Genomic DNA, 25631 nt, shown 5'->3' on the forward strand with positions numbered 1-25631 from the left:
GTGCTGGACAGGCATGGGCCTCCCTTTAAAACTGAGCCCTTGGGGGCTACATGCTTCTTGGCTCGTCTTTGGGCATATATATATTCATCTTCACTTAAAGCACATTCTGCAAACATGCATGTGAGTAATTTCTCTTGCACGAGAAATTCAGCTGAACCCTGCAAAGTCAGGACCTAGATAACACACAGCATTAATAAAATCGTGCTGTATAAGTAAGCAGGGAAAGGACTTTAATTGAAGCAAGGTGATTCATTTTTAAAATATGAGAATTTGTCTGTGAATTCATCTGGTTCAGAGAGGAGAAAGTTTCAGGAGAGGAAAGATGTTGGTATTTAAGTGATTAAAGATCAAAGCCTGCAAAGCTTACGTAGTGTTTAACCAGTCTGCTCAGACAGCGTGCCCCGTGACTGCAGTCAGGATTCTGTGGAGGGTGGATTTCCAGGCTTGTCCCTCGATGTTTCTACCCATGTGTAAATGAAGGGTAAAAAAGGATAGCAGGGCGGCAGAAGGGAACATCATGCCAAGTCCTTAACTGTCATTTTCATAGCTCCTCTAAGTTTGTCACACATCCTTAACCTTCTTTTAAAGTCATTTTCTTTTCATGGTTTTGTGTGCCACTGAAAGTCACTTTTAATTAAATGTCATATAAATAATAAAGTCTTAATTACATAATTATTGCAAATACCTGTGTGCGCACTCCCAGAATTGGTCAGACTGCCAGAAGAGCACTTGGAGTGACTTTTCTCACTGGGAACTGAGAGTGCTCTTCAGTAACTGGCCAGGTACCATGGTGCTCAAAATTCAGGGTCAATGTGCATTTAAAAGGAGAGGAGTCAGATCCCTTCCCCCTTGCACATTTTGCAACACTCAGTTGCAAAAACTTTCTTAGTGTTAAGATCAACATTTCTAAAATTGCTTCCTTATTTAGTTCCTCACAAACTTGTTTAATCAACACAGCACATTTTTTGTCAGATGAAATCGCCTTTTTGCTCAGACTTCCTACGTGGCTTGCCTCTTCCTGAGGAAGACTTACAGACCTTGCAACCCATCTCGCCCTTGTTTAACTTCATGAACGGCAGTTTCCCCCTCGCTCTCAGCCGTGTTGGCACCTGCCCTGCGTGAGGTGCCCTTTGAAAGCACTCAAGAACTGAGTTTCTAGTGGAAACTCTGACGTGCAGGCTGGGTTATCAGGAACTATGTGTTTCGTGTCAGCATTGGTTCAGGCTTGAGAGACTGAGGCTGGTACCAGATTGCAGTACGGATAAAACAGCCGCTCAGTGTTTACTTTGGAGAGCAAAGTTTGTTGACCCAGAGGAGTGTTAAGTACGATTAACTCATTATTTTATACAGCTTCAGCCATTTTCTGTCATTAAAATTAGGGTGTTTGCTCTGAGGCTTCATGATAGCAGTTTTGTTCAAAGATCACTTTGCTCCCCTCTCTTCCCACCTCCATGCAGTTACTGAATACCAGACCACAATAACAACCAGCCTTTTATAGAGTCATTTTTAAGCCAGTTAAAAATGCCATTTCAGTAGATTGCCCTATCTGAGTTAGGAAAAACAAGCTGTATCTTTTTAATTGCTTTTGACTGGTGAAGTACAAGGTTTAGGCCATGTTTCATGTGGGCTATAATGTTATATTAATAGCTTGGTTAGTGGTCAGAAGTTCTATATGTGTAAATAGGAAAAAATCCCTGAGGTAGGGAGGTCATGATGTCTTCTCTTTTTTTGCTTCTCTATTACTCTTCGGAGAGTTACTGAATCTTGTACGCAAATTCTCATTCTTTATACAGAAATGAGGGGGTTTTTGTTGATGATGTTGTTTTTTTACTGAACATCCCAAGAGCTAAAAATTGCTATCTTGCCTTCTGGAAAGTAGGAGACAATTTCTTTGATTATCTATTCAAGAAGATAAGCTAGCAGAGTGGCAATATTCATCACTACTTTGGTAACTCTTAATTTTATTCTCAGAGTAGTCTCCTCCTTCTGAAGGGACTAGGAGCATCAGAGAACAGAAGAAATGAATCAAATCCTGAGCTCCACTTATCTCCATCTATCAAAGCAGCAAGCACAGACTGTCCTCTTGGGAGCTGCTGTGGCTTCTTCCAAGGAGAGAGGGAAGAATACAAGTACCTGTGGCAGGCAAGGAAATTGAGCAGCATGCTGAGCTCCCTTTTTGTTACTCTCAGTGACCGCATTTGCCCCTGTACAGCTTACACGGTCTGGGTAGTCTAAGGATGAATGGAAGCTAAAAATGAAAATGCATGGAGGAATTTGAAGAGATTTACTTGTGCAATAGGGTCTGTACAAAGCCATTGTGTCATGCTGGCCTTAAAAGTTATTTTGAATAGGACTTGAAGCAAAACATAATGGGCCAGAATTTTTCACAGCAGGGAACCAGATCTCTGAGTAGTGTGAATTGTCCAAAGGAAAATATGAGATGAATATCACCCATAATGATTATTTAGCGGCATAACTGCTGTCAGTTTTGGCTCAAAGGTTGTCTTTAGACACAGAGAAGCTCTGACTAGTTTATCATAAGAACTAACTGAATTCTATGATATGCCGTACAAGGGAAGGATGTTTTATAACAGAAAGACACGGATTGCAGAACCTCTTCTTGTTGTTGTTTTTCTATTTGTATACCATACCATTTTCTGGGGAAAATGTTAGGCTATTTACAGACAAACCAGACCACCAACTGCAGACTGTCCAAATTAAAATAAACAGCAATTACATAGCACTTACCGCTCTAAAATGGTTATTTAAAGTTCCTGGATTTCAGGGAATTGAAGATATAGGAAAAGATGGAAGAAGGATATAAAATACTGAAAAATATCTTTGATATTTTCTATTATGCTAATTTGGTATACTGAAGGGGAAGGGATGAAAGTTAATGCATTGATTTGCAGAAATTATTTGATCGGTCCTTGTGTGGGAAGATAAAAGTGTTTCTCCCCTGCCCATGCCTCCATTAGATTTTACTGAACAAATTCATATTTGCTTAACATATCTATTGGTAGCTCTTGCATGAATCCAGCCAGAAAAATCACTTAACTTTATAGGATGCTGAATCCTGGTAGCAAAAGTCAATAGCATATTTTCTCCTAGTAGCTTTGCATTTACTTTAAAAGCTTCCCTCCACCTGGAAATAAGGCCTGTGCATATCTTCCCAAAGTAGGTGTTCCCTGACACTAATGCAGTGACTGACACTACTGAAAGTAATAGTCCTGTTCCCTTTGCAGCCCAGAGCTCCTAAATCTGCTTTTTGTTATCAGTATAATGGGGTTGAATACATTTTTAAAAGGTGGTAGCTATTGATTACTTAATGGAAAAAGTTAGTTTAGAGAATTGCTGAAGCAGCCCTATTTAGTGCTCTCCAGTGCAACAAGACCATTATCTAGAATAGTGGAACTCATCCTGTAACCCTTATTAATATTTAATAGGGAAGAAGCAACGTTGAAGTACACTAAAAAATAGCCCAAGGCTTCTGCACATGTAGGATATAAGGTTGTTTCAAGGGTCAAAAAAGAATAACTGATTTCCCTGTGCTCAAGCTGTTTATAGGTAAGACCAACAATAAACAATGTTTTTTCCTCTTGTTCCCTTTAAAGTATTTACAGCACATCTGCACTTTAATATACAGTTATTCCTACTAGACATCTTGAAGTGATTGAATGCAACAGAAAGGTCAGTGTGTGTTTAGAGATCGCTGTGTGAGACTATTTTATACTTTCCCAATATTGCTGTGGATTCCAGCCTCCCTCTTTCTATCCCTTCTGCTCCATGCTGCAGGGCACATTTGGCTGGGTTGACAATCCAGTGAAAGGTGTTAATCCTGTCTAATAGAACCATAATCCTTGGGGCTGTGTTTTTATATCATACTATTGAGCTAACCCCTTGTCACAGGATATTGTTCATCTACTTAATAGCAAAGTTCTTTATGGGAATTTTAGATGAAATTAAAGTGTACAATCCAAATTGTCCTTTTCAATTTCACAGGGTAAAAACAAACAAATAAACCACAATGTTTAGCCAACAGAGATTTTCTGAGAGATTACAATCAATTAAGAGGAGAGCTGTGTGATTTTTTTCTTTCTTTTTTTTTTTCCCCTCAGTGAATAGTAAATGTCATTTTACTTGTCCAAAAATATTCACAAATCTGGGTCAGCTTTTTCAAATAACCTTTGGCTGGAAATATTTTTCAGGTTAGATGTGCCCAGAAATGTAGTGAAAAAAAATGACGTTACTTCTTTTTCTCTTAAGCTGCAGTGGTTAGAACATGGACCCAAAATGTGAGCACACTTTCCTCTTCCATCTGGCTGTGCTCAGGCCTCTCCCACTGCTATGTCCACATTATTATTTTTTTTTTTTTGGAGGGGGGAGCTGGTTATTAAATAAGTGTGGGAAAACAGGGAAATGACACAGCAAGGAGCTTTTATTTTCAGTTGTGTTCCAGGGGATGCTGATTTTCATCTTCTCAAATTGAGACTTTAAGACAAAGTATTTGCACGTGGTTTCCCGTAGCTTTTCTTTGTCATATTTTTTTTCCCTCTGCAAATTATTTTTAGTTTAAAAGTGACTGTGTATAAGAGAGAGAGGAGCTAATATGGGTAGTAACCCTGTGATTTATGAGCAGGGACAGAATAAGATGGGGTTCTTCCTGGATGGAAACACCCAGGGGAGGTATGTGTGTGCTCCGCGTAGCTGGTATCATTTTGATGAACTCCTTCCTTAAGATCACAGTTGGGAAGCCTGAATGCCACCTTGCCACCCTGCGTTGCATCAGGAGCCTGACGCTGTTACTGATGAGTCCCACAGAGGACTAACTGCTGCCAGGAAAGGAGAGCATAAGGAGACAGAGCAGCAAACGGCAGCTTGGTAACTGTGGGAAGAACACGTACGGGGACATACCAGCACTCAGAAACTTGCCAGCGGCTGAAATTACTTAGGTCTTGGCTCAAACAGGTCTTTGGCTTTCCAGCTTTCCAGAGGACGGCACTCCCGCAACGTTACTAACTCTGCTGCCCGGGTAGGGAACTGGGGGACGGGTGCAGCAAGGGCAGCGTTCCCTGCAGCGCTCAGTGTTTGGGCAGTTCTGCTCCTCTTACCATCACCGACAGATTTCCAGGATGGAGAGCAAAAGGAGGTAGCTGGAGATGCCAGTGGAAGGGGGCATGATGGGTGCTTTCGAAACCCATGGGGAGATAAAAAGATGGCTCGTGTGGCTTGGGGGGAAAGCAAGCAATGGAGCAAGGAACTGGTTAGGCTGAAATCAGGTGGGCAAGGTAAATGGATGAATAAATACAGGAAAACCTGTAACCAGGTAGTCTGAAATCGCTTACGTGTTTTTTCCCTCCAGAGGGGATTTTGAATACTCAGAAATATACTGAGCTGATATTGCATAGTATATAACAGTAAACCCTGCTTCAAGAAATCTGATACTGCATTAAAAGACTTTCACTTAGTATGGAAGAGTGAAGAACTTCTTTAAAAAAAGGGTTGTTCTGGATTTAGCTTTGAGTATTGGTGAAGATATAAAAACAAGCTCTTAAATACACTGTAGAGTTGATAAATGTCCGAACTCTGGCTATTATTAGGGCCACACTTAGAGGCCCTTTGACTTGTCATCAATGCCAATTTTATGCAGTTTGCCGCCATGGGCAGTGAAGTGTCAGACAACGCTGCCTGGGCATGTCTGGCAGGTATTTCTGTGTGACCTCTCTTGCAAAAATCTGCTGTGCCACTTCCCTCCTTACCATGCCAATTACCCACACACAGAAAGAGTGAAAATTAGAAGGAAGTAAAAGCAATCCATTCATGGTCTCTCAATGCACAGCTCAGGTGATGCAGCCTTTCTTATGCGCTGCGGCACAGGGAAAAATTGTACCCGTGTACGTTTAAAAATCAGATTTTCGAATTGGGGGATTGGAAAGAAAAACACAGGGTCCGCCTGGTTATTCTGTTACTCCCTCCACAACATATGCATTTGGAAAAAAATTATTCATAATCCTCAGTGGTCCTTGCTGATTCCTGTTGGTAAAGAACTGTAAACAGTCTCTCCAGCTGCAAAAGTAAACTGTATAAATTGCCACATTTGATACCACCATAACCGATTCTATAACTCGTATAATATTTATGGAAACACCTTTTTTTCTAAGCTCACGGACAGCAATCTTGCCTAGAAGTAATTCATAGATATCTGTGTATAATTAATGTGAAACTGATGTAGAAGAACTCAATCATATCCATGATCTAGTTAGTATTTGAAGCAGTATTGGTTTTCTTATTTGTTTTTCTGCTTCTGGCGGTACAGTCACAATTTTTTTTCCCCATAGTCACCTAGTAGTTTGTTTCTGGCTGGATGTAGCAGTTCATGGTCCACTGATCTGGGAGGAATTTTTAACACAAACAGGTGACTTGACAGTTGTATTTAAGTCTTAATAACAGAACAAAACACCATCAGTGAGTCAAGGTTTGTCTTCTTTTTTACAGCGCACAAGCAGCTTTGGAAGCTTTGACCGTTTCAGGCATCACTCAATATCAAAGACAGATGATTCAGCTGAGGTCTGTATAACACAGAGTTTTACTTTCTTCAGTTCACTTTCCCATGACAGTTATGCAAAAACATTGGGAAACTATTGTGTAAATTTTACACCGATGAGAACTTTGCCTGTGTACCTAGATCTGTTTGGGTGATTGAGCCCTTGCCAAAATGAACAAGAGAATCACACCTAAACTTTGGTACTTTGATGGGAAGATTAGAAACAATTTTTCAAAAAGACAAAAGTGCACTTGAGGTTGGTGCATGCCCAAAGTAACCAGCACATGTATGCAACCCACAGATGTGTCATTTTTGTTTTCAAGAACCCGCATAAATCCCCTCAATTCTTGTTTGGATTAAGGACAATAAACAATGGGAAACAACATTTTCTAGCATAAAATATATTTTCTTTCTGTCATTCACACATACAGTGGTGTGCTGCAAACCATTTTAAGTACATGATTCACCAGGAAAATGGCTATGACTGACTTTTGTCATCCTAATTGCATTGGTGTCCTTAATATTTTTCTGTAATTCCTATTGCACTACACTGATTTTCATTTTCATGGTAAGTTGTTCCTTACTTTTTTATTTCAAATCAGGTATCTGAGTTGGAGACTATAAGTGACATTGGAGATGCAGTACAAACTAAAGCAGCAAATAATGGAGGAAGTTTGAGTAAGAAGATGAGAGCCATTTCCCTTACCATGAAGAAAAAGATGGGTAAAAAGTACATCAAGGCACTTTCTGAGGAGATGGTAAATACAGCTTAAGAATCTCATGTTTGATGATAATATATGTGAAGTAAAAATGTTACATGCATTTTTCCTGTTCAACTGTCATCAGTCATGACAATCCATAAAAACATGGTAACACATACTGAATTAAAGCAGCTTTTAGTATGTATCCTTTCTTTCATGCGCATGTTAATGTACGCACACATGCACATATACAATTAAAGCATCACACAGGAAGGGCCCAAGATAACCACAAGAGTTTTACATAACTGTATTTTGCTTTCTCATCAAGGAGCATTTGTATAAGCATCACAAAAAAATCTCCTGATGTGGACACAAGGGAGTACTGGATGAACCCCATCAGCAGTCTGATACTCGACCTGTACAAAATGCTTCATTAGAAGAATTTATCTTTCAATACAAGAATTATTTCCAAAGTCCATTTTGTAGAGGTCAGCCAGCATCCTAGAGCATGACAACTCATATGCCTTATCTGCTTTTACTTTATCTAATCTTAGTGAACCTACCTTTATTAAACATAAAAACCATATAATTTTTCACATAGTGCAAACCCTGTTTTCTCAATATGTTGTTTCAGCGAGCTCCAAATTTAAAAAAAAAAAAAAAAGTAAGGAAAAAGGACTTGTCATACTTAATCATCCTAAAAAATCTAGCTAGTCTGCATCCTATCTCACACATGTGTCAATATCAAATAAGTAGGGAAAATAAATAAGAAGCTTCACAAATAGAAAATAGTGTTTCACAGGATACCTTTAGACAGCTTTTGGAGGTCAAAGACAAGGATTCGTATTTCATTAGTTTAGTTTGTATTTTTTGCTAAAATTCAAGAGGTTACAATCCATGATTTTTATGTTATAAGAAAGAAAAATCAGAATTTCAGCATTTACCTTCTGCACATTTACAGCAACAATTCACATGGCAGAAACTCAATGAATTATCTGGTTGGACACACATGTAGCATAATCTTCATTCCTGCAGGAGATGATGGCAATCAATACCAGCCCACTGATTAATCTATGGGTTATGCTGCTGACTGGTGTAACAAGCACTGTCCTTGTTGAAATCCAATATAATCTTTTATTTCAATGTTACACCTTATACATACCTGTATGGGTCTCTCCTTCATACATGCACTGTCATCTTTGCTTGACTTCATCAGCTGACTGATGAATAATTAATATTTCCCCAAATATAACGTAGCATCCTAAGTACTGCAGGATGTTTCAGTTGCATCAAAATATCACGAACATTGATGTGATGAAATCTGCTGAAGAAATTCCTTCCTTTGAAAGCTCAGCATTATTTCATTTAGTTGTTACATCATTCCTAACTTACCTGTGATTGAAATATGGATCTTACTTTTTTGAATAGGCTGTGATTCCTGAGGTTTGATTTACTCTTAGAAACTCAAGGGGCCAATTTCATACACCATTAGATTCTGAGAGAAACATGCATCTGTTAATTCTGAAATGCACTGGATTTTGAGGCCAATGTGTAGGTTGGGCAATGTGGTGAGCGTGATGCTAGAACACACTGATGCCATACGTGTGTGCAAGCTGTCTCCAGAATGCCTTGGCTTGGCTGCCAGCCCGCCACCAGGTGCCCATGATTTTCAGTTCAGTGCAAAATACAGCTGCATCAGCTAGCACTCCACCATGCGCTTCCAGAATTAAACTTTATATTTCCTCCTCTGAGACAACCAGAAAAAACACCTTATCTGGCTACCTGCGAATTTCCCATTACAAGCCTTTGTCACTGCTGTGGTATATTGCAATCTTCTGAGACGGAGAGTCAGTTTAGCTGCTTGAGCGCGAGTGGAATGAAGCGAGTGGGGCAGAGGGGAGGCAGGGGATTTTTCCAAGATCATAAGGTGCTAGGTAGGGGTGGTGCTGGGCATCCTTAGTACCAGGCATCAACTTCTAAAATGCTTTCTCTCAGGGTGGTTCTTAATAAAGTGTAATGATGAGTTAATCTCCAATGATGATTTAAAAGAACAAAAAAAAATGTTTGTCTAAAATACAACTCTTGGTCGTTAACATTTGCTTTTTGTATTAAAGAATGAAGAGGGAAAAGATGACAGTGATCCTGGCAGTGGAATACACACTGAGAAGGTCTCCCTAAAAGCCAGTGACTCTATGGAAAGTCTCTATAGTCTGAACAGTGGCCAGAGCTCATCTAGTAAGTCCAAGATATCCATACTTCTTATTCAGTCACTGGATCAATATTGTTCTTGTTTAAGTCTGAGGTATCAGAGCTGGTGATCAAAAATGTGATAGTGGAGAGCTCTTCAGTCTGTCAGACAAAGGTGTCATTTCATTAAATGGGTGACAGCTAGGGTAGATATACCTCTCTTCAGAAATAAGCTGAGTGTTTCTAAGAGTGGAAATATTAACTGAAGCAAAAAAATAACATGGATTACAGGGGATGTTGCTGGTATATATGTCATAAATGTTTTTTGGCGTTACCACTGCTATGGTGCAGGCACTCATAGGGTTGCAATCACTGGGTGCAGCCACACAAGCATCCTCTCTGGGTGTAGTGGCTGTGAGTCCATCCTTTGCCCTGCAGATGTGAGGCAGACAAAGTGAGAGGTCTCTCTGAGATGATGGGTGAATGAGGCCTGACCTGTCAGCTTCAGGTCATGAGGCAGAGAGACACAGTCTGCTTCTCCGCAAACCCACTGAAAACCCTCCCCCAACGGGGTAGTCTCAGTTTCAGGGCAGATGAATCTCTGATGAGAAGTGGAGTTTGCCTCCACCTCTCTATCCGTTGCTCTGCTGTGGACATTTGCTGGGCAGCAGGCCACAGCTGTCCATGATGACGTTGCTGTGCCATCACCGCAGGCACCACATGAGCCCTAAGTGGGGACTCGAGATGCAGTCCAGACCATTTGCACTTAGTAGTTAATCTGGCCCTGAGACGGAGCTGTGCACTTAAGCAATCACCTCAAACAAAACCATTTTTATGATCATTTTCTATGATGTGATTTGTGAAAATTGTATATGGGAGTTCACTTTCAACACACTGCTGCTCTTATCTAAAAACATATTTGGATGGGATATTGCAGAGCTTGCTCAAAATTGTTTGAATTACTCTGCCGATATTTTATTGCTCAACTTGGATAAAATGACAGGCAGAAATGTTGATAAGATTAAAATTTCCCTCTGCAATGCAGGTTCCTTTGATGTTTCAGCTAGCTCTGTAATGAAATAAAATAACTTCTACAGTACTTGTTTTCATTTCTCTGAATAAACAGGAGAAGTTCAGCAGAATTAATTCCCTAAATTGCACTTTTAGAGTACATTTTATTAATCTGCAGAGGTAATATTTCAAAAAGTCTGTAAGTAAAATGTGTAGTCTATTAGTATCATCACCAGAAAAACATTGTTGTATGGAAGATGTTAATAAAAGATCTCCTACCTATTTTCTTCAGTCTCTGTAGTATGCTTTTTATTAAATGTATTTTTCCTGGAATGTGTCAAACACACACAGAGTACACTCCTTCTCTAATTCTGTGCTTTTGAACACTTTCCTCTCGGCTGCTGTGCAGAATTGCATGTCTGGGCATTTGGTACAGGAGATCTCTCAACTTGACTCTCTTTAAGGTGGGGTGACCAGCTGCTCAGATGGAACGAGCAACAGGGACAGCCTCCGGTTTGATGACGAAGTCCCTTACAGTGGGCCCTTCTGCGGTCGAGCCAAAGTTCACACTGACTTCACTCCAAGTCCTTACGACACCGACTCTCTGAAAATCAAGGTAAGGCAACAACCAGGATTTCTTCTTTTCCAGTAAGAATGCCAGGGGGCCATTTCTTACATGTGAAGAATATGTTTATTAATTAATTTTTAACTGTTAAGCATGTGTAACACTCCAAAAGCAAGACCAATCTAGTTTTGCAATGCTTCTATAAGGACGTAGTTCAGACAATGCTGCAAAGCCAAATGCTGCTAAAGGCTTTTTAAGGCATAGACTCCAGGTAGGTACCTCATCATGGTATCTACCTGGATGCCACAGCTTTCCTCAGAGTAAAATACATGTTGCTTCCCACATACTAGTTCTGGAGTAAGAAAAACTCGAGTCTCATGGGGTGCGAAGTTGCCTCCCCAGCTTTTTCAGTCACAACTAGGATATATCAAAAGCTCAGTGGCACCCATTGTCTTTAATTAAAACAGTTTGCCTTTCCATTAAGCTTTTCTTTAAGCCTGTCTTTGAACTATGAATTTTCTCTGGCCCTGACAACATGGCAAGGGGTCCAGACGTGGGCCCAGCTGAACGTTACTAAAAAAGCCCAGCCCTTTTCTTCTCTTTCCGTGCACAGACACATTCAATATCATCATCCCTCAGACTAGTCATGTCTGTAATCTGGACTTCTTTCTTTTCCCTCTTTGTAAACACCTTCATATCCAGATTATATTCACACTTCAGCATCTTTTCTTCTTCACAGCCTCTTCTTTTTGTCAAAATTCTCATCTGTATCTCACTGCAGCCTCCCTCTCCTCCTCTCTGGCCTACATTACAGCCAATGCTCTGCCAGTGCTTGCAGTCTTCACCACTTGCCCTCCACTTCCACCCACATCTAGGGCATTTCTTTCACAACAGTTTAACTGGTCACAAAATGGCAGATGTCTGCTGGCTCACATAGGTTCCTTTTTTAGTCACTGGGGCGGTGTATTTTAGAATTATATACTAATACTTAAGGTTGAAATCCCCTAAATTTATCTCACAAAATTTCAGTACCCGGAATCTAAATTCAAAGTGCTTCTGCAGCTTGGCTTAGAGCCACTGTCTAATCGTGATCTGCATCCATGTCTGAAGTTCCTGAGCCTCCATAAGTGTGTAGAATAATACGTGTGCTTATAGAGCTTTAAACAAATGTTTGTTTAGTTTCCATTTCAAACATGCTCATAGCTCTGAGCTCCATATTCTAACAAAACAAGGTCACTGGACCACAGTCAATTTCACGCTTGGGTTTGTGCCAAAACTAGAGTGACCGCTTTACTTGCAGTTTCTTGACCAGACCAGAAAAGATTCAACAGTCTTGGAGATGTTAACAGATATTTTAACAAGCTGAGTTTGATTTTTAACTTCATAACAGAATGCCAAATGAAGTGTGTACGTGGGGATTTGTTGGATAACTCTTTAAAGGACTTTCAACATTTTTGTAAGTTCTGTGGTACCTGCCCAGCAGAGAGGACTCAATTCTGAGGCCATGGGAGCAAGTTGTGTAGGGGGTATGACTTACAAGGGAGCCTGTTACTATAAGAATGACTCAGTGACTGTTTTGCTGAGCTGAGACCTTAGTTCCCATAGCGTGGCTGTGAACACCTTTACCAAAAAGCCACCTTGAAGTAGCTGTGTGGTCACTTTTTTGCACTCACATTTGTGAGTGTATGCACAAGTGTGGAGAGTGAAGCCTGTAGATCTGTCTGCTAAGGTGCCTTTTCTCAGTCAATTGTGTTAATAATAGTGGGAAAATTTGTCAGTACTTTGGGAAGGACAGACAGGAAGATATTAAGGGAGTTAAACATTCTTTATTGCCTTTGAGAAATATAGCCAGTGGTTTTTACTGTAAAATGGGTAAGAGTCCACCTTTCACATAGCTCAGCTGTCAGTTTTTGAAGACCCTTGAGTTGCTGGATAATAAGATTATTGTGTAAATAGTTTGGCACACATTTGGAAAATAACCTCACAGTGTTGCCTTGCTTTTTGCCAAAGCTATGCCCACTATCCATGGCAAGAGTTGATTGCTGATGCAACCCTATCCCTTTTCAGGGACCAAGTGGAGCACAAAAATGGTGAGAGGGGCTGCTTATGCTCACCTCTCCGTTGCAGAGGTTTGGAGATAAGGACTAACTCCATTTTCTGTAATTATTTTGCTGGGATTTTATAAAAGCAAAGGAGCTAAATCTAAGTAATTTTTAAAAGTTCCTTTGAACTGACTAGTTAAGATTCTGTGCTGTTTGTGCGGGTTTTGGTCCGCAGAGGAAAAGCTACATATAACAAACCAGATGTTTTTTTTTATTGTTCTAGAAAGGAGACATTATAGATATCATCTGTAAAACCCCCATGGGCATATGGACAGGCATGCTGAACAACAAAGTAGGAAACTTCAAGTTCATTTACGTGGATATTATCTTGGAAGAGGAAGCTGCACCCAAAAAGATAAAGCCGCACAGAGGAAGCAAAAGGACCAAGCCTAAAACGTTGCAAGAGCTCCTGGATTATGTCCACCTGCAGGTCAGCCAACACATTTCCCATCTGTATTTGAGACATTTCATTTCTCTGTGCTCAGGTTTGGATGTTATTTACAGGCAGAAGTAGAAAGGCAGGTTTCAGCCGTATTGACACCAGCAAAGCAAAGCTGCTTCATGTCTGTCTTTTATCTGATGTGAGTGGCTTGTAGAACTGCATTTTACCACATCATTTGGTTAGGCTAAGAGACTCCATGCAAAGAGGCACAGTGGTTACTTGTCAAGTCACCGTAACCTGACTGCAGTTGTGTGCCTAAGCGTAGGAGGTGTGTGACTGTGGACACCTCAGGGACAGGACTGCAGTCTTACTCCAGTGCCAACATTTAGAATTTGGGTTTCTAATTTCTTGTGATCTTTAGGGAGCAATAGTCTTTTTGCACTATGCTCATGTTGCGCCTCTCTCCCTCTCTGCAACCCTAGTTCTCAACTGACTGTCGAAGCGTAATTAGGTCATGATTTACAGGTAACATTTTTAATAACGGTTATCGCTTTGGTGCTGATGCAAACACTCCTTTCCCTCGAGTATGCGCAGTTTCATACTGCATCGACACACAGCTCAAGGGGGACCATGTGTGACACAGCATGGCTGAGGGCTCCCTCAGCTTCTCACCCTCGCTGATATCGAAGGGCTCCTTCTGTGCAAAGGCAGAGCACGCCCTCCCTCAGAGGCCCTCCTGGACCCAGCATGGGAGGCGCTCAAGGGGTGACCCACAGAAGTCCAGACTCTCGGCAGATTAAATCATTTCTGGCAGAGCTCTGTCCTGGTCCAATTGCTGCTGGACTCTGTTAGACAACTCAGGCACAGATGCTGGGATGTCCAGGAGGACCCCCAGGCATCTCCACCTCTGTCGTCTCTTGCTCTCCAGCTCTGGTTTTATGCCAAAGGCAAGTCAATCAGACTGGAGAATGGAGCCCATTTCAACCTGACAAAAAAGTAAAAGAGAAATTGTGCCTATTCCTCTACTAAACATAGTGCTTGTTTACATGAGAGGATTTGCTTGTTTCTTTATGCAGGAATATGCCTCAACCCTCTTGCTAAATGGCTATGAAACTCTAGAGGACTTAAAGGATCTACAGGAGAGCCACCTGATCGAATTAAATATTTCAAACCCAGAAGACAGGGCAAGATTTTTATCAGCAATTGAAAATCTACAGGATTATGACAGTAAGTGTTTAAGCTTTGTTAAGAGTCGTGCAAGTTTTAACTGAAGAAACACATTTAAAGAAATAGTGATTCTCACACTGATCTGTTAAACGATTTTTCTTTTAAATATGAAACATGGACTCAGATGGTTTTCTGATTTGTTCAGATAGCAAACCGTACATCTATTCTAGATATGTATATGATTACTATACTAGCAATACATGAATGATTTAAAATTTCTTATTTATAGGTCCTACACTAGAGATTGGTAGCAACTATTGCTTAAGAACAACCCTATTTATGGTTGGGGACCCAACCCCCAGCGAGGTTAAGTGACTTTCCAAAAGTCACAAGGTCTGTGCAAGAGCAGAAAATAAAACCTCCCAGACTCTGCGCTAGTATCTTAACCAAAATAGAGCTTATTTCAAATAGCTGCAGTAAAGAATTTTCTTTAATTTTTTTTAAACAGCATTCTGCAGAATACAGTATTTCTTTCCCTCAATTCATCCCACACTTAAATCCTTTCTTTTGTAGGAAGGTTTCATAAAATATATATATATATATATATATATGCTAATAGCTGGTTTGCATTCTTTTCTCAGAATGAATCTGACTCAATTTTCTGGTGAGCTTCCGAAAGCTGATCATACCGTGTGTGTATATGTATGTGTATTGATCACCACTACGTTTTCTTCACTTGTTCCTTTCACTAGGAGTGGAAAAGCTAGGATACAGAACAGAAAATACTGTTCTCATGATATTTTAATGATTTTTCCAGCCTGATTTCTAATTTTAAATAATTTATGTCAAATTCCTAGAAACTACAGCTAAGCATCTACTTAATTAGACACTCAGACAAAACAGGAGATATTTTCCTCTTCATTAATATTCGTGCATACTCACCCCTATGCCGAGCAGTCACTTCATCAAATGTGCACTCGCAATTGAGAAGCATCTGAAAGAAAGAAAAGGAGACTTGGAAAAGCAATGTCTCCCTGGGATATTTTATTATCAATTCTTGTCAGGTGTCCACTTTTTATCTCCTCAGTAGGTAGCTTTCCAATTCTTACTCCAGCACATGTATATATGTATGCACATACCCGCATGCACATATATACCCTATGTGCTCCAGTACATAAATCTCTCTGGGTTTCTAAGCATCTCTTTGGCTTCCTCATCCTTCAGCTTTCCCTGCAGATGTTCTCTAATATCCCTCTTCGTGTCTTTGCTGACGTTATTTTTTACTGTACGTTTGGGCTTTTTTGGGATCCCATCTGTACATGCAGTCTTTCCTGTTCTTAGTCAGCTTCCAGGAAAGGTAAGGTTCTTGCAAACACGTTGGGAAGGCATTAAAAGGGTTTTCTTTGCCCACCAGGTTCAGTAGTTTTTTCTGGTCTACAGGTTTGTGAGATGACAGGCTAGAAAAGGACTCTTGAAGGGCTGTCTATGTAGAAGTAGTGATTGAAAGCGTGAATCCAGGAAAAAAAGGGTTACATTTTCCAAAAATTGTATTGAAGGGATCTGGTTGGAAATCATCTGAAAAAACATTTGTTTCCCTAGTTTGCCCTTAAACAGTGTATATTTGTGTATACTTCTTGGTAACTAGCCTTGCTGCACTTTCTGCACCACTTATTGAGTACGTCTTTCTATATCAATATTTAACCCCAAAAAAAAAATAATGAAAAATGCTAGATTGTAATTTTGCAGTTTTGCATCAGTGCAAAAAACAAACCCAAAACATAATGGTTTTTAACAGACCATACGAGTGTCAAACTATTCTGGAATAGTGAGGATATGGTTTACTATTTATATTCCTTATATAACAAAAAGCATAGCAGCCTTAGACACCTAACCTTTTTGGAAGATGAAACCAAGTTTTTCTTTTTCTGAAGGTGTCTTAACACTTAATATTCTACATACACCTATGCAAGGATCAAACCTAACAAGGACCTTACATGTCCCATACACTGAAAATTAATAAATTTACCTTAATTATCCAAATAGGGTTCTTCCTAATTGGCAACATGGGATTAAGTCACTTCTCCAGGCAAAACAGTGTCCCTGATGTTATCTGTATGGTAATCTAATAGTTTAAATTCTTGTAATGGTTCTGGAAATAATAACATTAAATCTTATAAAGTGGCACATGCTTCAAAATCAGTGATGATACTGTAGTCTTAGATCAACAGATGAAATTAATACTTGCTTCACATCCACTTTAGATGGGTATAGCCAGTCTTTCTAGTATTCAAATTCAATAAAATAATATTCCCAGAATTTATGAATACTCACAGGGACCAGAACCAAGACATGTATTTATATACCATACATTTATACACAAAGACATACGTTTATATACCATGCCAGCTATAAGCATTCATTTAAGTCTAGTTGAGTTTCATAAGACTCATGTATATGTTAAGGTAAGCCACGCATAAATAGTTTCCTGGTTTGGGATACTGTCTTGTATCAGGACTGAATCAAATCCTTGCTTCGTCTGGTTGCCAAAGGTTCATAGCATTTGTCACGTGACTGGTAGGGACAGAACAGAATTTAACAACCTGCTCTAAAAAGGAAAATACTAAAGACTAAAATTGATAGAAGCTATCTGTTAAGTCGTTATAATGAAAGACAGGGAGTCAAGATGATCTTGGGGATAAGCTCAGCATGAGTCTGACTTCGTCCGAATCATTTGACCTCTTTGTCCTTCTGTCAATCTGATTGGAAAATTGGGTTGAAAGGGCTGGGTGCTACTGCGAAACTGAATTCTGCATCTAAACTGAACTTTCCTAGGTCAATATTTTTTTTTTTTTCCCTAAATGGGCATGACTCAGTCCAGCATAAATGATTTTTTAATTAAAATTGATTTTCTGCATTGCTTAGAAGTGATCAGCATAATTACCCACAGCTACAAGGTAATCTGTTTACTGGCCAAGAGTATTCTAGATATAAGTTCAGCACTTTTCCAGGTAAAAACTCTCTCTTTTTATAAGTTTTGTGAAAACATATACTAAGGCCATAGACCGTATTTACTGTTCTAAGCTGTGTGAGCTGGCACAGGCAGAACACAGGAACAACCACAAAACCACAGATGAAATGCAAAGAGTAAATTTATTTTTGTTGCCTGGCCAATCAGGGCATCCCCGAAGCAGCACCCAGGCAGAGGCACGCAAGCAGCAACACAGACATCACGGAGCTCGGTCCATGCTAGAGGATCACCAAACCTGCTGTTTTCGCTTGTATTTCAGGGGTTCACACAGGAGCAATTTACCAGTGTGTTCATTCCCATGGCAGGGCAGGAATCTCAAGCATGTTCGACAGGCTGCCTCTAAGTCTATCACAGGCCTACGTTATCTAAACACAGATGTTCTACTTGTCCAACACACAAGGCCAAACAACAATTAGTATGATATATTTGTTTTTCGACACCCCAACTGCAAGTTACTTGAGCATGTTGACAATCCTCCTTGCCAGTCTTCTGTTATTTCCCCACATAAGCCCATCTTTCTCACAGAGCTTGGAAGACTTCCATGTCTTTGCATTACATTCATGCTTCCATGAAGCACGTGTTTGATTAATGGATGGAGTCTCAGGTACAGTCCAGAGTTGAAATGCAAGGGTTTCTCAGTTTTTGTGACTCTGCTATTATTCAGAACAGCCAAGCGTGCTGGAACATAGCCTCATTTTACTAGATTCTATTATAAATGTAGTAAAACAAGACTTAATATTTCATTATTGTGATATCTGATATTGTGAAATGTCCAGATTTTTTTACAGGACTTTTACTTTCTTTTTCTTTCCTTGGCTTTTTATTAACATTTACTGTATGTTATACTGAGTGATTTCTTAATGCTACATACCTGTGACTATATAATTCATGCTGCAGAATAAACAGTTATTGAGTTTTCTAACCAAAAGACCTGCAGAAATAGTTTCCACATTATATGCTTCTTAAAGCTGTCTAAAATGTAGGACTTCTGGCAGTGAGAATTTTTTCATCTTACATTTGATTTAGACCTGAATGAATTTGAAAGGAAAAACTTTACCCATCTTACAGCAGGAATTAAAAAGTAAGTTTTATTTAGCAAATGCTACCGCATAGTGTTTTTCAAGCAGATTTTGCTTCCTGGTACTGCACTATCTTCTTTCTACCTTTCCTGGGAGTCCAGGCACAAATTCACCATCTTCAAGTACTTCATGTAGCAAGGCTATCCTAGAATGGCAAGGTCTTGTAAGCTCCTCACAACCTTCCCCCCACTTCCCAGATCTCTTTTTAGATTTTGTATAAGTTGATCAGACCTATATATTTGGGACAAAATGATTGGTTTCCATGAATTCATGGCTGGGGAGGAAAAAAAGCTCTTTTTCATAAAGTATTTCTTAATAGCTTTCCATTCTGCTCCCAGATGGCTTCTAGACAGGAGATGGATGTCTGTGCTCTTGTAGGATGCTATTTTTAAAGTGAAGCAGTTGTTGGATGGTTAATGAATAAAGTAATAAAAGAAGTTTGGAACTTTTTTCTTGACCGCTTCCCAGGACACACGTTTTTGTGTGTGCAAAATAGCCTTGATTCTCTTCTCACTTAGATGATGTAAGTCAAGAGGTTCATTCCTGAAGTCCAGTGGGTTACATTAGTCCGAAGCTATTCTGAGTTGAAGAAGAATTAGACTTCATTGGATATGTGCATACAGTTCATTTTATAGAAAAAAAAAAAGGTGCATATGTGCAATTTGGGGGTAATATTTTACACTTATCTCCCCAAATCCACTTCCTTAGCTTACTTTTCATATTTAAGTGCCAGATAATACTCTAAATTCCACTGCCAGTACCAGATAAGGTTTGTTCCTTATTTATTGTACTTGGACAGCAAGATAGTAGATAGCTGAGGACATGACTTTCAGTTCTCAGTTGTATTTCTTATGTGAGGACCTAGCATCAATAGTACCATTTTACACTGAGCAGTCCCTTTAAGTACGTGGAATTACACAATATCATGTCAAGGTCAAACAGTACTCAAAGACAATTTCCCCTTCTGTACTGTGGTACAACTCATTGACCTGGACATAATATTTCCAGATTTCCCAAGGAAGCTCATCCTTGCATGAGTATTAGTATTTTTCACCTTTTTTCAGGCACATCTGTTTGCTTCCAGGTTTTAGAGAAAAAAAAAAAAAGCTTCTTGTTTCTGTTTTCACCATAGACTATCTTCTCACATCAGTTCAGTATCCCTCCCAGAAAAGCTATGCCACTGACTTCAGTGAGTGCAATTTTTTAAGTTGCGTGTCTGTAAATATCCACAAAAGGTTTATTCCTTTGGGTCCCCAAAGTATTGCATGTGTGTACAGAACCACTTCAGGTTTCTCTGCTTCTTTTTCAAGAAGTATCTCCATTTACTGCCTCAAAATGATCCTTTCTGAGTTTGATGCTTTGTGAGTTTTCATTTCATTTTAACACTTAGGTGGTCTAACTGGTTCAGGCACTACAGGTCGACACGTGGCCTTCATACGTACCCTAGGAGGTCTAACATCAGCCTTGAAGACACACTTTGTTCTACTTAGTTATTGTACGGTGCTGCTCAGTACATCACCGCTGCACCTTCCAGGAAGGCACATAAGTGACTCAGCCCAAAGCATCGTGCTCCTAGGCCAGTTCTCCTTCTGGGCAAAACTCACGAAGGCAAACTCTCAGAGCACACATTCATGAAGTACAGCTTGCTGCTGGGTGACCCTTTTCTCCCAAGAGAAAATCCAAGCTTCCTGCTACTCATCTGGTTTGAACTGACATAACCGCACAGGAGTCAGTGTGACCTCTGTACATTCTTGAGCTGAACTGCCTTAAACCTAAGCTTAAAGTGCTTTCCTAATGAGGAATTTAAACTCATTAAAAAAGGAAAAAAAGCTGGTGAAAGAAAAGAGAGATCTATCCCTGCACATATCATGCACATCTATGTATTTGAATAACAAATATTCATTTCAAAGATCTAAATAACAAGGAAGATAAGTATGCATTACACATCTATTACCAAGGCTAAAGGCCTCACATTTTTTTCAGAAGTCTGAATATAATCCTACCGTCTAAAGTAGTATTAGAATATATGTGTCAAAATGATGCGTATCTTGGACTCTTCTGGCCATATCATAGACAACAGTGACTGAAAGCTATTTATCTTATATGAAACTGCTTTACTGTAGAAAAATGATAGGACCTCCATTTGTTGATAAGACAGTTACTTCTGATGATTCTGCAATGTGTAACGGCAGTTTAATTTTATCAATTCCTGTTTCTTGTGCATTGTATCTTTCTTCTGATGTCCAAAAGATTAAGACAGCAAACTTACTTACCTTTACTAATGTGGAACTTGAACATGTACATGTTAGAGGAAGGAATTAAGTAGAACCGAATGTAAGAGCCAAAACCTAAAAAGAAAAAAGAAAAAAAGCATAGTTTCTTTTCTCATAAAGCAACATCTAAAGTTGTATGCTACATATATTTATAACACTCAGTATCCTGTTCAAGTGGTTTAGTAGTTACTGCATAATATTTAAGGCTGCTTTAAAGAGAGAAAAAAAAAAAAAGCACCAAAGTTTGCTTTCAGTCTTCTTAAATATGGGGGTGTGGGGTGTTCTTCAACTTTTTCTGCTCAGAATGAAAAATAGAAAATATAATATTTTTACTGTCTCAAACACCTGAACATTTTTGGTTTTCAGTTTTTCATGTAAAAAATTCTTCTAGTGTTATGGGAAGAGACAGAAGTTGTACATTTCTGTATATTTTCTAAATAGAAATTTCTTATTCTCCTAACTGACCTAAATTCAGATTTTAAAAAAATCTCAGTTCCAGGATTGTCTGTGTCTTTTTCCCTGAAACACACAAGGGAAAGACATCACTACAAAAGAATTTAGAATCTGTTTTTCACATAGGAACTACTCAGATTATATCACTAGTTACAGGGTACTAATACACTGACCGAAACTGCATTTTCTTTTTAATCCACTAGTTACTTGGTCTTCTTTCCATTGTAAAACAAACAAAGTGAATGGAGGTTCCTCTTTGACCTTGAAAATGTAAACAGGATTAACACTTTTTAGGTCACTGCTTGCCAGGGCAACAGATGATGCTAGAGAAGCTAATAAAAGTACCAGCGAGCAGCATTAGGCTGATGAGGGGATTACAGCGGAGGGCAGGGGAGCCCTGCCTGCAGCCGCGCAGGAGGACTTCACCCACCACCGGCTGAGCTCTGTCAGCCCACAGCGACCAAGGCCTGGGTCCTCTTGGCGCCGGTAGGATGGGTGCAAGGAGCTAATGACACAGTTTTAGACAAGGCTTTACTGGGGCATCTGCTGTTATTTGTGCTAAACTACTTCTGTTGCTACTAATAGCAGCAGTAATACCTTCACTGGTGTAATGCATTTTGTAATTCCTTCCTGACGTAAATCAGAAATCAATTGGACCCTACGTGATCAAATATTTTCCCTGCAAAGAGAGATAACATTTGACATGACAAACTGTGTTCTGTAAAGTGAGAAGCAGATCAAACAGTTACAGAAAGGTGTACTCTTTCACACAAGTGCAATTAACCATTAATTTATTTGGGAACAAGGTGAGACTTCTATTTGTTGGAAAGTATTTAAAGTAATCTTTTTTTTTTTTTTTAAATACATCAGGTTATGCCTATAACCTCAGACTTAATGAAAAAATTACTAAGTTGAGACTTTGGATTCTTTTCTTCAAAAATCAGCTTAGTGTATTAACTTAATTAGGCAGTTGAAAGTCAGAAAATATTAAACAGAATTAATCAGTCCAAACAAATCTACAAGATCTACTTCCGTCAAGACCTAAAAATGTTTCTCAGTATATCAAAATGCTTTGTGAAATAAGCTCATTGAAATCTCACGCAATGAAGAAAGTTACTGACTCTCCTGCTGTTCCTTTCCAATATTTTCAGAGTGAAACATTTCAAGTTTTCATTTCTAATTTATTCTTTGTTATACAACACAAAATAAAAATCCAAATTTAAAATCTTTCTCATCTTTCTTACCAAATCTTATAACTTCCAACAATTGAAACAAATGTCAGTATGAATTTTCCTTGTAGAAATTTTATAATTCTGGGAGCTAAACTCGACTTAGATTTTGACGAAGGATGAAATCCTTCATGTATTAGGACTTCCATTCTGCCTGGACTTGAATTGAGACAGCTTAAATCTGACTAAGATTCAAAGCTAATTATTTAACCATGGAGTAACAAGTCAAGTGAAATAAGAGAACTTTCTTTGCAAAAGCAAAAAGGTTCCATTTTGCTGAAGGGCTAAAATCTGGGGTAAACCCATCTGTTTCCTGTGAGATTTGTTCCTTATACTTTGTTTGGAAAGCAAGCCACAGTTTGAGGTAAAAATACAGCTACAGGAGGGCGATAACAAAAAAAAAAAAATAAGAAAGGGAAAGATTTTATATTTCATAACTTGTTTTCTCAAGAAATTTACTGTGAAAAAATATGTATTTCACAGCCAGAGAATATGAACACACTTTAACCACAAGATATATTAGATTCATGATATACTGATATATCCTGTCTGCAAGGCACCAGCTTGTTGAGCTTTTTTTGAGAAGTCTGTTGATACTTTCGCTGAGTTGCAGTTTTTTGGGTTTGAACAGATTAGTCATACAGCAGCTAAACAAGGACAAATTATCTGCAAGATAATTTGCTTCTACTTAGTTTTGGAACAGTGTTCAAAAAGCATACAGCAGGAGTTAGGCATCTTAGCTTTCTCTGAGGCCTTTCTGTTTTGGAAAATAACCTTTTGGATATCAAGCTAAGCTTAGGAAGTTTCCATCAGCCACTTACTCCCACTGAAAAGTCCAGTGCTTTAGAAAACCTGATTACCACATCTTTATGCTGAGCACTTCTGAAGACCAGTGCATTATATCTCACTACACAGTGCACAGAGTAGGTAAAATGGTGGGGGTTACATTCAAAAGACACAACATCTATAATGCAATGGGTTATAAACAAGGCACAGTAGGCTACATGATTAATTGCATGAGCAGGCTCTGGAATACATGAATACGGGAGAGGAAAAGCTGCCATCTCTACTGTGGGCACGGTGACCACGCACAATGACTATTGTACCTGTGGACAGCCTAAAGGACCTTAGTCTAAAGGATAAGGCCAAAGTCTCTGGCATTCATCTCTGAGCAACATACTGCAGGATCAAAGCCAACCTCAACATCAACTTAGATGTCGTTATACTCATGTGATCATATTTTTAGTTCTTTGATGCTGAAGTTTCTGTTTCTGATAGACAAAAGATATTGATCTAGTCATGTGTATATTACCAGCTTTGTTTCTACAGTTCTTCGAGATCAGTCAGGTTGCTATCTCAAACTCTTTCCCAGGATACTTATTTTGACAATTTTTTTCTTTCTTTTTCTGTTCTTTCTAGTTGAACAACAGCAGAAAAGTGAGGGTGGTCAGGAGATGCCAAGCTTAAGCCCTCACCACGGCTTTGACAAATCACAGTTAAATGACTGCCCAAGAGATTCTGGCTGTTACATCTCATCAGAAAATTCAGACAACGGTAAAGAAGAAGCAGACCCAGAAACCCTGTCTGATATGGTGCAGTCAATAACAATCACTGAGTCAACCTGATTCAGTCCTGCTGCTTTTCTGCAGATTTTCAGAAAAGACAATCAATCAGATTTGCCGGTATGATGGCACAGAAGCAGAACACAAAATATTCTCAACACCGAAAATCTGCTTCTGTCTGATGTATGATGCTCTAGACTGTTTAATATGTGGACACTTGATAGCTAAATGTTAGCTGATAATATGTCATACTTTTCTTTTCAATGAATCCACAGACATTACACTGGAAAAGTTTATACATCTGTATTTATAAATATTTGCACAGCAAATGCATTTTCTGTAATAATAGAGAATTGTTGTAAGTAGTGGTACATAATCTGCACATGTTCATTTCTGGAACTGTCCAAAATGTGAATATTGTAGATATTGTAAAAAGTTATTTCAGATGTGTTTTGCTGATATTTGTATATAATGTATTTTCATTGACATATCATCATAATCAAAAGGTGGATACATTCATATCCTACTTTGAAAAGTACCAAGGTAATTCTCATTAATATTAAAGATGTTTCACACCATTCTTCTCCAAAACAGGCTCTAAAGTAGACTGTCACCTCCTACACTTTATCCTGGAGGTATGAAAGAACTGTAGTGTGAATCTGAATCAAGCTCTCTCTGCCCACTATCTTTTAGAAAACATAGCTATCTGAATGGCTTATGCACTGGAAATTTCTTTATTGTTATTTTCACACCTGTTCTCATTCTTCTCAAGCATTATACAGAGAATGCAAGTTTGGAGCAAAAAAACCCAGCATCAATGCTATACTTTTATGATCATTTTTTGTGAAGCTTCTTTCCTTTTGTGTGTGGTGTGAAGTTTGTTAATAAAGTATTTGTTTGTACACAAAACTCAGAAGCTAATATGCTTATTGTGCACTATTATCTTTCATACGAGATTTTGTTGTCATTTCCCAGTACATTTTCCACTGGCATACACATTTTAACTGCCTGTCTTCCTTTAGAGTACTTTCTTCAATAATAAACAGAATCACACATTTGAGCCCTTTTAAAACTACTTGATTTTTAATGTGGTCATTACATTTCAAAGACTGCTTTGTTCTAAGACTCACACAGTAAATGGCAACTCCACAGAGTATTTTTATCATGCATAATAATCTGTGTATCGAATCAATAGAGAAACTTTTTGCTCACTAATTAATCACACAATTTTTGAAATTTAAGGCATTTTGCCTTTATGTTAAACAGTTTCCACATATTGCTGACAGCTTAAAAGAAAATCACCTTCAGAAGAGATGAAACATGGAAAGCTCCACCCCAAAAAGAATAT

General features: G+C 38.9%; 1 protein-coding gene across 1 annotated transcript in view; it reads left to right on the forward strand.

Moving 5' to 3' along the window:
• Positions 1-25096, forward strand: part of SAMSN1 (SAM domain, SH3 domain and nuclear localization signals 1) — a 36771-nt gene extending 11675 nt beyond the window's left edge. Inside the window, exons 2-8 of the mRNA XM_082333233.1 lie at positions 6496-6567; positions 7147-7302; positions 9360-9480; positions 10908-11059; positions 13334-13540; positions 14569-14719; positions 24141-25096. Coding sequence (XP_082189359.1) covers positions 6496-6567; positions 7147-7302; positions 9360-9480; positions 10908-11059; positions 13334-13540; positions 14569-14719; positions 24141-24346 — 1065 coding nt within the window. The 3' untranslated portion in view covers positions 24347-25096. The remainder of the gene's footprint in view (positions 1-6495; positions 6568-7146; positions 7303-9359; positions 9481-10907; positions 11060-13333; positions 13541-14568; positions 14720-24140) is intronic.
• Positions 25097-25631: the final 535 nt, after the last annotated feature.

Source organism: Platalea leucorodia (genome assembly GCF_965183815.1).
Source record: "Platalea leucorodia genome assembly, chromosome: 2".
NCBI classification, from domain to species: Eukaryota; Metazoa; Chordata; class Aves; order Pelecaniformes; family Threskiornithidae; genus Platalea; species Platalea leucorodia.